The 16,127-nt window shown below is 43.1% G+C and overlaps 1 protein-coding gene across 10 annotated transcripts in view; it reads left to right on the top strand.

Annotated features, from left to right (window-relative positions):
- afdna (afadin, adherens junction formation factor a) overlaps positions 1 to 16,127 on the top strand; it is a 314,437-nt gene that overhangs the window by 182,782 nt on the left and 115,528 nt on the right. For all 10 annotated transcript variants that reach the window (XM_085982002.1, XM_085982003.1, XM_085982006.1 and 7 more), the window contains 2 exons: positions 1,617 to 1,711; positions 6,701 to 6,966. In XM_085982002.1, coding sequence (XP_085838128.1) covers positions 1,617 to 1,711; positions 6,701 to 6,966 — 361 coding nt within the window. The remainder of the gene's footprint in view (positions 1 to 1,616; positions 1,712 to 6,700; positions 6,967 to 16,127) is intronic.

A 16,127-nucleotide genomic window follows, 5' to 3' on the forward strand; every position in this document is an offset into this window, starting at 1 on the left:
TATTGATCTGAGTTAGTTTGCTTCATTTGATGGATGGAGTAATTTTTGGACTTTGTAATTTTTAGCTTTTTGAATTTTAAACCAGCAAAATACTGTTACAAAAGATATGATGAAATAAATTACAAAAACAGAAGAAGAAAAATGTTCAATAATTTTAAAGTTAGCAAGATATAGATAGCTAACGACACTAACCATTGCATAGAGAATAAAACCCAGAGAGTTCTGGGATACTTTCTATTCAATTAAAAAAGTTTTTGAATTTGACAGTCCAGTCAAATTTGCGAATCTTCAGTCCTACTAAAAATTGTTTTCTTAATTATTTCTAGAATTGATCCTGTCATGTTGCACAGTGTGGCACTTAAAGCTTTCAAGGCATAGTTGCAGACTTAATGGTAATCCAATATACACAAGTGCTTTCTTAAATTTTGTTACAAGACATTAAAAGCAAAGTTAATAAAGATCCAAGTAGCACTCCAAATATCCTACATTAAGTTTTGCTCTGTTTCTGGAAAGCACTTGGCTCTCAAACTGGTACATGTGAAGACTGAGCAAGTGACCTGCCTGAGAGACCCTCATATAATCACCCAGTATCAAAACAGGATTTTGTTTGTAGCACTTCACTTCTCCAATTCCATCCAAAAAGTCTCCTAACTGCAGGAAATGTGCTTCAACTTTAAGAGTCAAATTATAAACTGACGGGTGCAGTAATCTTAAAATATCTCTTGGTCTGTCATTTCAATAAGCTGATTTTTTTCCATACCTGGCAATTCTCATCCCAATATAGTAAAAATGCTCGCTATAATTTTAGTGAAGATAATGGATTCCGAGTAAATTTCTTGTAATTAGAATTGAACATTACACAGGCTTTCTGTTCAACTGCTCAAGGAATGACTGCATTTATAAACCCATCTGGATGAAAGGGTCTAGTAGGAATATTGAATGCACCATAGATTTTTCTGGCATAAAGAAACCTTTCTGGGTTCTATTAATTCGTGACCTATTTCAGAATTTCAAGATGATGGATGCATTTGAAAAATCCATATCCACAATCATTTAGTAGTGAATGCTGGCCTTTAATTATTTTGATGAAATAATTTTCTATTTGGAGTTTAAGATATGAGGAAAGGTTAAGGAAGATTAGGTGCTTTGGGAAAGAGGAAGACTTCATGGTGACCTAACTGAAGGTTTCAAGATTATTAAGGGTGTTTACAAATTTGGCCAAAGCAAATATTTCACTGGTTCAATTATCGGGAAAAATCAAGAAGCTGGGAGTAAGAAGTGAAATAGTCCAGAGCTTTTTCACCCAAAAGAAAATGATGTAATCATTTACCAGTGAAGGCCATTGATGTGAGCAATTTATATTACTTAGAGAAAAATGATGGGCAGTAGAGATGATCTGTGAAAAAGGATGGTCTTATTAGGCCCTCATGGCCCATTTCTTGTTATTCTCAGCCGAATAAACAAATAATTTGAAAGTGACTGGGATATCTTTTTCCTGAATGTCTTAAAAGCTCCTGTGAATGTGGGATATTGCATGGACTTCATATTTCAGATGTTAAGGATACTTTTAGTTTAAGCTCTGACATTTAAAATCCATGGAGAATTCTGTGTTGCAGATACTTGGTGCACTGTCTTCAATCTGATCTCAACAATTATATGCCAGCATTTCTTGAAGATCCTGAGGAAGCAAACCCACAAAGACCCAAAATAGGTCTGAAAGCTAAATTTAACTTTTGTTACAACTTTATTTGATAGTGATCATTTCCCAGACTTTCCTTATGATTAAACATACTTTGGATTTGCATATCCATAAAACTTTGAAGGGCTTGTTCTTGACTGCATGAGGCTACCTGCATTGTTGATTCCCAATTTTTTCTGGTTCAAAGACTACAAATACTGCTCCCAATACTAGTTCTTTCTGTTTTAATATTTAATATAAATGTCTCCTCCCCTTCTCCCAAAAAGGAAAATCCTGTTTCCCTGTTAATTTGTAAACTGTCCAGTCTTCCTAATATTTAAAAACATATACAAAGTCCCAAGGCACTGCATGGAGGAGAAAAGGAACAGGTGATGAGCATTTGCAAGAGGTTTAAGCTTGGTTGAAGAGAAGGGTTTTGAGAAGATTTTGTAGGGAGGTAGTTAGAGAGGGAGTTCCAGAGTCTGTCTGTCAGGTGGCTGAAGCTGCTAGTATCAGAGGGAACGGCAAATGCATGTGATGTCAGATTCAGAGGACAGAAGAGCATAGAAGGGTATACAAGACTGGAGAAGGCTGCAGAGGTAGGGTATGGCCAGGTAGTGGAGAGATTTGTGGATGGTGAGAATTTTGAATTTGATCCATTAGAGCTGAAACTCCGTGTAGGTCAGGGAGGGTGGGGTAATTGATGAGCAGAGCTTCGTGGAGGACAGGATGCAGAAAGTGGAGTTTTGGGCGATTTGGAATTGATGGAGGTTGGGGGCGCGGAGTAACGAAGTCTGGTCTAGAGTTGATGAATGGAAGGCTAAGAGTTTTAGCAGCATGGAGGTAAAGTGGGGTAGAGGCATGAAATGTTGTGGAGGGGGATTAAGTGGTCTTGGGTGATGGATACAATATAGGGTTTGTTGCTGATCTCTGGCTCGGACACAAAGTCTGGTTCTGTCTGAGCAAGCAGTCAGTAGCAAGGGTGAAGAGTTTTTGGTAGGGTCTGAAAATTGACATGTTAAACTGGAGGAAATTCTGGATCATCCATGAATAAAGGTCAGACAGACATGAAGATGCAGTCCAGCAACAGGCTGACTAGGTATAGTTCCCCCCCCCCCCCCCCCCCCCCCCAAAATGTGCAACCCAGGTTGCTTTATCTCCCATGTGAAGGATCTCATCTGATCCAAACCTGGGTGAGACTCCATATTGAACGAAGATCAGAGGGCTGAAAATAATCACTGAATGGGTTGTCTTACTTGAGGCAGTTGTAGGAAATACTACAATCTCATTTCTTTTGTGGCCAGCAATGACATCCCAGCTTTCAGAACTGGCTTTGAGTAAAAATGCAAAATACTGCAGATGCTGGAATCTGAAGTAAAAACAGAAAATTCTGTAGGTCAGGCAGCATCTGTGGAGAGAGAAACAAAGTCAACGTTTCAGGTCGATGAGTCATCGACCTGAAACGGTAACTCTGTTTCTCTCTCCACAGGTGCTGACTGACCTGCTGAGTGTTTCCAGTATTTTCTGTTTTTATTTCTGGTTTTGAGTAAGTTACTTCTAGGGATCGCTAAATTTTTTGACTGTTTCTGTCTAGCATTTTGTAGCTTGTAGTCCATTTGTTTAAAGTCTCTGCCAATAAGGAAATGGCAGACTTTAAACAAATATTTTGTATCTGTCTTCACAGTAGAAGACACAAAAAGCATACCAAAAATAGTGGAGAGCCAAGGGGCTAATAAGAGTGAGGAACTTGATATCAGTAGAGAAAAAGTACTTGAGAAGCGAAGCGACTAAAAGCTGTCCAATCCCCTGGACTTGATGGCCTACATCCTAGGGTTCTAAAAGAAGTGGCTGCAGAGATGCATTGGTTGTGATCTTCCAAAATTCCCTAGATTCTAGAACAGTCCCAGTGGATTGGAAGGTAGCAAATGTAACCCAGCTATTCAAGAAAGGAGGGAGAGTGTAAACCGGGAACTACAGGCTAGTCAGCCGGACATTAGTTGTCAGGAAAATGCTGGAATCTGTTATTAAGGAAGTGATAACAGCATTTCAAAAATCATATGATTAGCAGAGGCAACATTCGCGCCAGGCAATGACTATCTCCAACAAGCAAGAGTCTAAACACCGCCCCTTGACATTCAACGGCATTGCCATCACCGAATCCCCCACCATCAACATCCTGGGGGTCACCATTGACTAGAAACTTAACTGGACTAGCCACATAAATACTGTGGTAACAAGAGCAGGTCAGAGGCTAGGTATTCTGCGGCAAGTGTCTCTCCTCCCGACTCCCCAAAGCCTTTCCACCATCTACAAGTCAGGAGTGTGATGGAATACTCTCCACTTGCCTGGATGAGTGCAGCTCCAACAACACAAGAAGCTCGACACCATCCAGGACAAGGCAACCCGCTTGATTGGCACCCCACTCACCACCTTAAACATTCACTCCCATCACCACCGGCGTACCATGGCTGCAGTGTGTACCATCTACAAGATGCACTGCAGCAACTTGCCAAGGCTTCTTCGGCAGCACCTCCCAAACCTGCGACCTCTACCACCTAGAAGGACAAGGGCAGCAGGCACATGGGAGCATCACCACCTCCAAGTCGCACACCATCCTGACTTGGAAGTATATCGCCGATCCTTCATCGTTGCTGGGTCAAAATCCTCGAGCTCCCTAAGCACTGTGGGAGTACCTTTACCTCGAGGACTGCAGCGGTTCAAGAAGGCAGCTCACCACCACTTTCTCGAGGGCAATTAGGGATGGGCAATAAATGCTGGCCTTGCAAGCGACACCCACATCCCATGAACGAATATAAAAAAACAGATGGTTTCTTTTCTCCTCCCTCTGCTCTTTTTATATTAACAATAACCTTACTTCCCAAGACTCTAGTGATGAATATTTTCCTTGGATGACTGAAGTACAAGGTTAATGAGAAGCTACCTCATTTTACCTTTTATTGCTGTCTTCAACTTTTGTATTTTTAGGAGGTTTCTGTTGTCCTAGCGAGCTGCTTTGCATAAAAGTTTCTTGTACAACTGAGTACTGGAATGTGCAAAACATTCATTCTAGCCTGTAAAGATGGGAAGTTAAGATTTTTCCTTGTGCAGTACTGTTTCTCTTCCAGCAGTTAGTGCTATACTGTATCATTTGTGAGATTGTTTTATGTGCCGAAACAGCACCATCTGCTGCAGCCCCATTCTCTTCCTTAAAGGGTAGGGAATGTTCAGATTATTTTCATCCCGGCAGTGCTCGGCCTATCTGTATTTAAAATGGCTTAAATTGCAGGGATATGGGGACGGAGTGGAACTAACTGGATTGCTCTTCGAAGGAGCCAGCGCAGACTCGATGGGCTGAATGGCTGTACTATTCTATGATTCTATTTTTGAGTTTGTGCTGATCCTGCCTCTTCAGGAGTACAGCTTTGGAGGGGAGAAAGAGTGCATGATCCACTTCAATAGCAAAATAAGTAATTCCACTTATCTGCAGGAGGATTGTAGGCCCACACCCAGTCATGCTGGTCGCTCTTCGAAATTTTGTTTCAGGGTCACTCACAAAATAAATTGGTACTCATGGATGCACTTGGGAATGAGAACTTTCCTCTTCAGTGACCTAGTAGCCAAAAGCTACCATGTGATATAGCACTATGCCGCACAGAAAAGAAGTCCTATCTTCAGTTCGCAATGATGAGTTAGTTGATCTCTGCTAGGACAGTAGATAGCGCACTGCAGTTGGCATGAGCATCCTTGTGTAAGGGTGAGTGGGGATATGAGGTGAAGAAGCAAAAACCATGATGAAAGGGGAGAGTGATTTATTATCTCATCTGAATATTAAACTACATGCAACTCAAATTTCCTCTTCTCCAGATATGTTCTGAGAATGGCTAAATTTCCATTGTGTGGGCACTGAGGAACCATATACATGAAGCAGGTGTTTGGGTATACCTGACCCTCTGATGACACATTTACTTCAAACTATTTACTTATCCTTAATAAATTCAGGTGGTCTCTGGAAGGCAAGTGAATACTGTAGCTTGTCACATCAAGTACAAAAAAGTACAGAAAACATGAATTACTATTGTCTTGGTCTTAACCAATGGCTTAAACTGGTGGTTCTCCCTGTAAATTTTGAATGTTGCCAGTTTGGACAAGGCTACTAGGAGGTGCACTAGATTCCCCTCTCTTCACACAGCAGATTGTTGCAGTTTAGCTGGAATCACACATTCGTTAGTCGGAAACATTTGCTTGAGAAAGAAATTGCACTTGGTAATCATTAGAAATTGAGCATTATATAAAGTCTAAAGTATCGACAATTAATTGACACTATGCATGTCTTTAGCGGTGTCATCAGATGTACAAAGCGAGAGACTTTATTTAATATATATAGTAAGGAACAATATTCTCAATGCTTAGCCAGTGGTGGAATTGAATGCTTTTTGCTATAGAGCTTTAAGCAAGTAGGGCTTTTATTCAGTTACTTTCTATCAAGATTTTGCATTAGATGTGTAACTGCAACATGTTTAGCTCAAGCCAAATATCAATCAACATGAAGAAATATGTATTAAAAACAAAAAATGCTGGAAATACTCAGCAGGTCAGGCAGCATCTGTGGAGAGAGAAACAGTTAACGTTTCAGGTTGACCTTTTGACCAGACCAGAGTATTTCCAGCATTTTTTTTTTCTTTTTTCTTTTAGATTTCCCGCATCCGCAGTATTTTGCTTTTGAAGAAAAATGTTTTAGTTTAAGAAAACATAGAAAATTGAGTGAAAATAGATTGATTCGAATTTTATTTCTGCAAAGGTTAAGCATGGTTCCTCAATGCCTATGCACCAGCTGGAGAAAATTTGTTGTAATTGTTTGTGTGTATCTATTTGATCTACAGCGAACTTTACAAAACCAGACAGATTAAATTAATTTAAAAGTCAAACTTCAAAATTTAAAAATATTTGAACATGAAATCGGGTATGCAACTCAAGTGTATTTCAAAGCTTGCATGACAATCTTTCACTTATTTTATTTTCCAGATGATGTCTTGCATACTCTGACAGGAGCAATGTCTTTGCTGCGCCGATGTCGTGTGAATGCTGCTCTCACTATCCAACTGTTCTCTCAGCTCTTTCATTTTATTAATATGTGGCTATTCAATAAGCTGGTCACTGAGCCAGACTCATGCCTGTGTTCTCACTATTGGGGTGCTATCATCCGACAGCAGCTTGGCCACATTGAAGCGTGGGCTGAGAAACAGGGCTTGGAACTGGCTGCAGACTGTCATCTTAGCAGAATAGTACAGGTCAGTTATTGGAGTGATGCATAACTCTGTGTGCCTCAATTTTATACCTATAAATAATATCCTAATCCCACACCATTTAAAATTATTAACTTGCATAGATGCGTCATAAAAGAGCTACATGCTGAGTCCACTTTATTAAACAAACTGTTAACAGCAAAGGATAATGTATTTTTCTTCCAGTTTATTGGAATAATTTAATTGGAGTGAGAAAAAACATGGATAATTGAGTGTTGTGTTTGTACACCACATCATTAGATGAACCAACTCTATTTGAATTTAAATTGAATTAAACTTGACATCTGCGAATAGCCATAAAATTCTGAGTTAATTAACATTGTGAACCAGGATTGGCTCAACTCCAGTATGGACAATCGGTTTAAAGCCCTGCAAGTGTCAATAACCCTTCAAGACATTTCGAAAGTTGACGCCTACTGATAGTTGGTAACGTCAGATGGCACTGTCCTATGCGATACTGCCATGCAGTATGGCATCTTTACATGTAGGTCAGAATGTCAGTTCATTTTTCACCAGCCAGGGATAGCTCTCCCCACTTTGTACATTGATGGTTTTGGAAGTTACTACTGGTTTCCCTGTTAGCTTCACTTGTTTACTATATGTTTTTGTATAGCTAAAAATGTTAGTTAATCTTAAGTTTTCCATAGTTAAGTTGTTTTAATTTAAAAATGTATGTGTTAATATTGACTGATGCTGTTTGTTCATTGATGTTCTGTCTTGGGTGGCAAGGCACAATTCATCAGAAGAAAAATCCATCTTGGACTTTTCACATCACTGTTTGGTATTGAAATCTGTCAGCATCATGTCAATTTCATGCCAAGCCTTAGCTATTAAACCCTGCCCTAAATACAGTTGAGTCTTCACAGTGGCTATTGGGCATGAGACCTGCCTTGGCTGTCTGTCTGCTAAAACATCTTCATGTCAGATCAGCTTGGTGTCTTCAGTTTGCATTCATCAGGGTATCCTGAACCAGCCTTTGTGGGAAGTTTATTTTTGTGCCGTAATTCAAAATGAGTCAGTGCATCAACTTGTACAGAGTTTTTATAGTATGTGAGAACGTGACTTGCCCATGTATCAGCAAAATATCGCCACTCATGTGATTGATATTGGACAATTTTGACCTTTCAATACATCCTTGCGTTTTGATTTGCCTTGCTCACTGGCACTGAACATTGTTGTGGCAGCAGCTGCTTGTTTGCTACAACAATTCCTTTGATCTTTTAATGTAAAGGCATACACTGGGAGGTCAAAAACAATTGGGAATCCTACTACCCATTCTGCAATTTAAGTCCTATTTTAGCTTGAAATGCATTTTTATGCTGTATTCTTCACTTTCAATCCTGCTTTGGATCAAATGAAAAACTCCATTTATACTGTGCTCGCAATGGGGTAACACCGCATAAAGAATTTTGCACAGAATTTTCAGGTCATGATGGAAACCGTGTTTTCAAAAAAAAAAAAAAACACCTTTGGAGCACCAATGCACAGCTCAATGGAGTGGTGAGATGGGGTCACCATCTGTGATTCCCCACACCTATGCACTTGTGTTCTCGGGTATATCACTCTAGCGAAGTCCAAAGTAGATGCCAGGGCACTTCCCTTGCAGAGAGGGCCCAACTTCCCTTTCTGGCCCCCATGTTAGCTGACCTTGTTAACAGTTCCTTCTCCTCAAACCCTTTATCAGTTGTCATCACCCCATCCCCCTCAAAAAATCCACACTTGACCCCTCTGTTCTTGCAAACTATTGCCCCATCGCCAACATTCCTTTCCTCTCGAGTCCTTGAACGTGTTGTAGCCTCCCAAATCCCTGCCCATTTTTCCTGCAACTCCATGTTTGAACTCCTCCAGTCAGATTTCTGCCCTTGCCATAGTGTAATGTATATACCTTTTTAAGGGGGGAACTATCTTTTACAGGTCATGTATACTGCAGTACCAGCAGTGACCACACCTGTATATAACACTGAGTAGTAATCTGTACAGATCGGTTCCAGTGTGAGCCACGTTGAGTAAACACCTGTTGTACCGTTCTCCTGCAGTCTGTGTCTTATACCCAGACACACATACATAGAAATGATATTAGGTCAAAAGATCAGGATAATGAAACAGTTTGGGTGGAGGTAACGAATAATAAGGGGAAAAAAACACTAGTGGGCGTAGTCTATAGGCCTCCGAACAGTGGCAACTCTGTTGGACAGAGTATCAATCAGGAAATAGTTGAGGCTTGTAATAAGGGAACATGTATAATTATGGGGGATTTCAACTATCATATTAATTGGACAAATCAAATTGGGCAGAGCAGCCTTGAGGATGAGTTCATTGAGTGTATTAGGGATGGGTTTCTTGAGCAGTACGTAACTGAACCGACCAGGGGGCAAGCAACCTTAGCCCTGGTCCTGTGTAACGAGACGGGATTAATTAAAATGTCCTAGTAAAGGATCCCCTTGGAATGAGTGACCATAACATGGTTGAATTCCATATTCAATTAGAGGGTGAGAAGGTTGGATCTCAAACAAGCGTGCTAAGCTTGAATAAAGGAGACTATGAAGGTATGAGAGCGGAATTGAGTAGAGTGGATTGGGAAAATAGATTAAAGGGTAAGACGATACATGATCAGTGGTGTACATTCAAGGAGTTATTTTACAACTTCCAAAAAAAATATATTCCACTGAGAAGAAAAGGGTGTAAAAGAAAAGACAGCCATCCGTGGCTAAGTAAAGAAATTAAGGATAGTATTCGACTAAAAACAAGGGCATATAAGGTAGCCAAATCTAGTGGGAGGATAGAGGATTGGGAAAACTTTAAAAGACAGCAAAAAATAACAAAAAGATTGATTAAGAAAGGGAAGATAGATTATGAAAGTAAATTAGCAAAAAATATAAAAACAGATAGTAAGAGTTTTTATAGTTATATAAAAAGAAAAAGGGTGGGTAAAGTAAATGTTGGTCCCTTAGAGGATGAGACCGGGAAATTAATGGTGGGAAATATGGAGATGGCAAAAACACTGAATATTTTGTATCAGTCTTTACAGTAGAGGACACTAAGAATATCCCAACACTGGACAAACGGGGCTATCGGGGGGGAGGAGCTAAACACGATCAAAATCACTAAGGAAGTGGTACTCGGTAAAATAATGGGACTCAAGGCGGATAAATCACCTGGACCTGATGGCTTACATCCTAGGGTCTTGAGGGAAGTGGCGGTAGGGATTGTGGATGCATTGGTAATAATTTTCCAAAACTCCCTGGACTCGGCAAAGGTCCCGGCAGACTGGAAAACTGCTAATGTAACACCCTTATTTAAAAAGGGCAGTAGACAGAAGGCTGGAAACTATAGACCGGTTAGCCTAACATCTGTGGTAGGTAAAATTTTGGAGTCCATTATTAAGGAGACAGTAACAGGACATTTGGATAATCATAATTTAATAGGACAAAGTCAGCATGGTTTTATGAAGGGGAAGTCATGTTTGACAAATTTGCTGGAGTTCTTTGAGGAAGTAACATATAGGGTGGATAAAGGGGAACCAGTGGACGTAGTGTATTTAGACTTCCAAAAGGCATTTGACAAGGTGCCACACAAAAGATTATTGCTTAAGATAAAAAATCATGGGATTGGGGGTAATATTCTGGCATAGATAGAGGATTGGCTATCTAACAAGGCAGAGAGTGGGGATAAATGGTTCATTCTCAGACTGGCAATCAGTAACTAGTGGTGTTCCGCAGGGGTCAGTGCTGGGTCCCCAACTCTTTACAATCTATATTAACGATTTGGAGGAGGGGACCGAGTGTAACATATCAAAGTTTGCAGATGACACTAAGATGGGAGGGAAAGTAGTGAGTGAGGAGGACATAAAAAACCTGCAAGGGGACATAGACAGGCTAAGTAAGTGGGCAGAGATTTGGCAGATGGAATACAATACTGGAAAGTGTGAGGTTATGCACTTTGGCAGGAAAAATCGTAGAGCAAGTTATTATCTTAATGGCAAGAAACTGGAAAGTACTGAAGTACAAAGGGATCTGGGGGTCCTGGTGCACGAAACTCAAAAAGGTTAGTATGCGGGTGCAGCAAGTGATTAAGAAGGCCAATGGAATGTTGGCTTTCATTGCTAGGGGGATAGAATATAAAAATAGGGAGGTATTGCTTCAGTTGTACAAGGTATTGGTGAGGCCGCACCTGGAATACTGCGTACAGTTTTGGTGTCCATACTTAAGAAAGGACATACTTGCTCTCGAGTCAGTACAAAGAAGGTTCACTCGGTTAATCCCGGGGATGAGGGGATGGACATATGAGGAGAGGTTGAGTAGATTGGGACTCTACTCATTGGAGTTCAGAAGAATGAGAGGTGATCTTATTGAAACATATAAGATTGTGAAGGGGTCGGATCGGGTAGATGCGGGGAAGATGTTCCCGATGATGGGTGAAACTAGAACTAGGGGGCATAGTCTAAGAATAAGGGGCTGCTCTTTCAAAACTGAGATGAGGAACTACTTCACCCAGAGGGTGGTAGGTCCATGGAATATGCTGCCCCAAAAAGCTGTAGAAGCTACATCATTACATAAATTTAAAACCGAAATAGACAGTTTCCTAGAAGTAAATGGAATTAAGGGTTACGGGGAGCGGGCAGGAATTTGGACATGAGTCTAGGTTCGGATCGGACATGGCCCTGTGGGTAGCGGAGCGGGCCCAGGGGCCGTGTAGCCTGATCCTGCTCCTATTTCGTGTGTCTAATTCTGTTAGATTCAGGAGATGGTTCTGTGATAGTGGATTGGCGGTTAGGATCAGATCAGCCATGATCTTATTGAATGGCGGAGCAGGCTCGAGGGGCCGATTGGCCTACTCCTGCTCCTATTTCTTATGTTATGTTCTTACAACATTGGTGACAAGGCAAGTTCGAACCTACCTGCAACTCTGCATCACCTCCCGGGGATTCGTTCCTGGAGATCAGTGGATTGGAGGTCAAGGCCGGAGACTTGGGCGTCGACCACGGGCAACTGCCCAGTCATCCAACAGAGACTCGAGAATTGCGGGGGAGGCTGTCGAGAGCCAGGCTTGGCTTTCCAGTCGAGGTGGTCCAGCGAAACGCGCTGGCAACAGGTAGTGCGCAGACCCTTTCCGGACCGGGGCGGGCTAAAGCCCGACCGAGCGGCACAGCAAAGGGCTGGGCAGAGGGCGCAGCCGGTGTTCAGGGGCCGAGCAGCGTCGAAGAGAGACACGCGCAGAAACCCGCAAGGCGCCGCCATTGCCACGAGGACCGCCGAGAGCGGCGTTGGCAGCAGCGCAGGAGAAGCGCGCGAAACCTACAGGGCGCCGCCATTGCCACGAGAACCGCCGGGAGCGGCGTTGGCAGCAGCGGGGGAGGAAGGAAACGCGGGAGACGCCATTTTAAGCCATTGGGAGACGTCATTTTAAACCACACCCAAAATGCTGAAGAGTGGCAGTATCACCGCATTTGACAATGAAGTCGAAGATTGGACTACATATGTCGAACGAATAGAGGTATACTGCAAGGCAAATGAGGTGTCAGATGACAAGAAAGCGTCGGTATTGTTAAATTTAATGGGTGCAAAGACATATGGTTTATTACGAAATCTAGTAACCCCAACGAAGCCAATGGAAAAGAGTTTTGAAGACATAGTAACGATACTACAGGAACATTTAAACCCCACACTGCTGCTGATAGCAGAAAGATTCAAGTTTCACAAACGGAACCAGCATAAGGATGAAAGCAATGCTGATTATTTAACAGAACTGCGCAAACTATCGAAACACTGCCAGTTTGGAGCGGGACTGGCAGATACCTTAAGGGACAAGTTTGTGTGTGGGCTTCAAAGTGAAGGAACCCAGAAACGGCTTTTATCTGAAAAGGACCTTGCGCTGAAAAAGGCTTTCAGCATTGCGGTATCATGTGAAGCAGCAGCACGGGGCGCTGCAGAGATACAACAGAGACCGCAAGAATATGGCACAAACAAAATGTCATATGGAACAGAGAAGTGCTATCGCTGCGGCAGAACAACACACGACCAGAATGATTGCTGGTTCAAAGACAAAGTGTGCAGACAGTGTGGAAAAGTAGGACACATAGCACGAGTCTGCAGGTCGGGAAAGAAAACCAGCAATAAGAAACCTACCAAAGGGAAGTACAAGAAGGTACATAAGATAACGGAGAATAGTTCAGACGAACAAAAGAGTGATGACGACTTCGAAAGCAGGGAACTGAGTTGTCTGAAACTACATAATGTGATCACAACGGAGGATCACCGAACCATTTGGGTCACACTCAAGAAGGCAGGAGTCCAGGTAAAGATGGAATTAGACACAGGATTAGCCCTAACGGTCATAAACCGACGGGACTACGAGCGGCTATTCTCACACATACCCTTGAGAGACACAAAAATTATTTTGGAGACGTACACGGGGCAAAAAGTCTACCCCAAAGGAAAAATAAGGGTGACCGTTATATATAACGGTAAGGAAACACCAAAACTAGACCTGTGTGTATTGCAAGATGGAGGACCACCATTACTGGGACGTGAATGGATCCGGAAAATACAACTGGATTGGCATTCCATACAGGCACTGACTGTGGCTGACAAAAAGGATGACGACGTCACACCTGGACGACTGTCAAAGATCCTAACTGACGCGAAAGAAGTGTTCCAGCAAGGACTCAGAACACGAAAAGGCATGACAGCGACGATTAAAATTGAAGAAAACGCAAGGCCAAATTTTTTTTTATTTTTTTTTTAAATTTTTTTTTTAAGGCCAGTCCGCTGATCCGCCCAGCCGTCGAAGCAGAGCTGGAGAGTCTGGAACGTTCAGGTGTACTGTCCAAGGTAGACTGGAGCGAGTGGGCTACACCCATCGTCCCTGTGATGAAAAAGTCGTTGAGCAGCACGCCTGGGGAACCAAGGAAGGTTCGCATCTGTGGGGACTTCAAGGTAACAGTGAACCCGGTCCTTTACACTGTACAATATCCACTTCCGCGGATTGAAGATATTTTCGCCTCGCTATCTGGAGGGAAACACTTCACTAAGATTGATCTGGCCCAGGCGTATCTGCAAATGGAGGTAGAAGAAGCATCAAAAAAATACCTTGCAATCAACACCCATAAAGGTCTCCACCAATACAACCGGCTGGTATTCGGGGTAGCATCAGCTCCGGCTATTTGGCAGAGGGCAATGGAACAAGTCCTGCACGGGATCCCAGGAACCCAGTGTTATTTGGACGACATCCTGGTCACGGGCGAAAATGACAGTGATCACCTTGGCAACCTGGAGCAGGTGCTCACTAGATTGCAGGAATATGGGCTCCGAGCTAACCGCCCCAAATGCGAGTTTTTTAGAAAACACATCTCGTATTGTGGCCACGTTATTGATAAAGAGGGGTTACATAAGTCCCCAGAGAAGATTGAGGCAGTAGTCAAGGCTCCAGCACCGGAAAATGTGTCACAACTGAGGTCGTTCCTCGGGCTGGTAAACTACTACCATAAGTTCTTGCCAAATTTGTCTACAATACTACACCCACTGAACACCCTACTGCAAACTGGGGTGCCATGGAAGTGGAGTGATGAATGCAGATGAGCTTTCCAGAAGAGCAAAACACTAATCACATCGAAAGAGGTATTGGCCCATTACAACCCAGCATTACCAATTCGTTTGGCATGTGATGCGTCACCCTACGGCATTGGAGCGGTGCTGTCGCACAAATTCTCGGACGGCTCAGAGAGGCCAATAGCCTTTGTGTCACGATCACTAACCTCAGCCGAGCGTAACTACGCCCAGATTGACAGGGAGGCCCTCAGCCTAGTGTGGGGAGTGAAAAAGTTCAATCACTATCTGCACGGGCAGAAATTCACCTTGCTGACTGATCACCAGCCTCTTGTCTCCATTTTTAATCCGAAGAAGGGCGTTCCGGTGATGACTGCGCAACGACTACAAAGATGGTCACTTTTTCTAGGGGCGCACCACTGAGATTGAATATAAGGGCACGAAACAGCATGGAAATGCTGATGGGCTATCACGCCTGCCACTGCCTACTGCGGAGGAAGCACCAGCAGTGGATCCTGTCGAAATAGTCCATTCGACTATAGTTGAATACCTACCGGTAACTAACGCTTGTATCGAAAAGGAAACCCGAAATGACCCGACACTGTCTCGGGTATATGATTTGACGGTGAAGGGATGGCCAGCACATGGCGACTTACTGTTGCCAGCATTCTCGACAAGGAGGGAACAGCTGTCAGTGTGCCGAGGGACCTTGATGTGTGGATCCCGAGTGGTAATTCCACCCAAGTTAAGGGATAGAGTGCTCAATGAGCTTCATGAGGGTCATCTGGGAGGGGTAAAAATGAAAAGCCTAGCCAGGGCTTGTGTGGTGGCCGGGAATCGATAAACAAATCGAGGACCTGACCAAGAGCTGCTCAGGATGCCAGAAAGTCCAAAATGTACCACCACAGGCCCCTCTACACCCATGGGAGTGGCTCTCATCTCCATGGCAACGGGTGCATATTGATTTTGCTGGTCCATTCATGGACTCAATGTTTTTAATAGCCGTGGATGCGCACTCAATGGCCTGAGGTCATCAAAATGTCCTCCACCACCATGGAGAAAACTATTGCAGTCCTACGGACCATTTTTGTCAGGAATGGCTTGCCAGAACAGATTTGCTCCGACAACGGACCACAGTTTGTGTCCGAAGAGTTCCGGAGGTTCTTGAAAAAGAATGGGGTAAGGCATTACACATCTGCCCCGTATCATCCAGCCACAAATGGATTGGCTGAGAGGTTTGTACAAACCTTTAAGAAGGCAATAAAGGCTATGTACAATGACAACATTCTGCTGCAGCACAAGGTGGACAAATACCTGTTCGCCTACCGGAATGCGACACATGCAGTCACCAACCAGGCCCCAGCCATGATCTTTAACCGAAGGTTAAGCTCTCGCCTGGATTTGCTCAGACTAAACGTACGAAGAGATGTTGAGAGTAAGCAATTCCAGCACATCCATGAGAAGCCAACAAGGAGCTTCAATGTAGGGCAACCAGTCTTGGCCCGCGACTACCGAACAGAATAATGGCAGCCAGGAACGATATGCACACGGCAGGGCCCACTAATGTACACAGTGGATGTTGGGGAGAGCATCGTGAGATGC

This window comes from Somniosus microcephalus, chromosome 3 (genome assembly GCF_052327205.1).
Source record: "Somniosus microcephalus isolate GS21.2 chromosome 3, FLI_Smic_1.0, whole genome shotgun sequence".
In the NCBI taxonomy this organism is placed as follows: domain Eukaryota; kingdom Metazoa; phylum Chordata; class Chondrichthyes; order Squaliformes; family Somniosidae; genus Somniosus; species Somniosus microcephalus.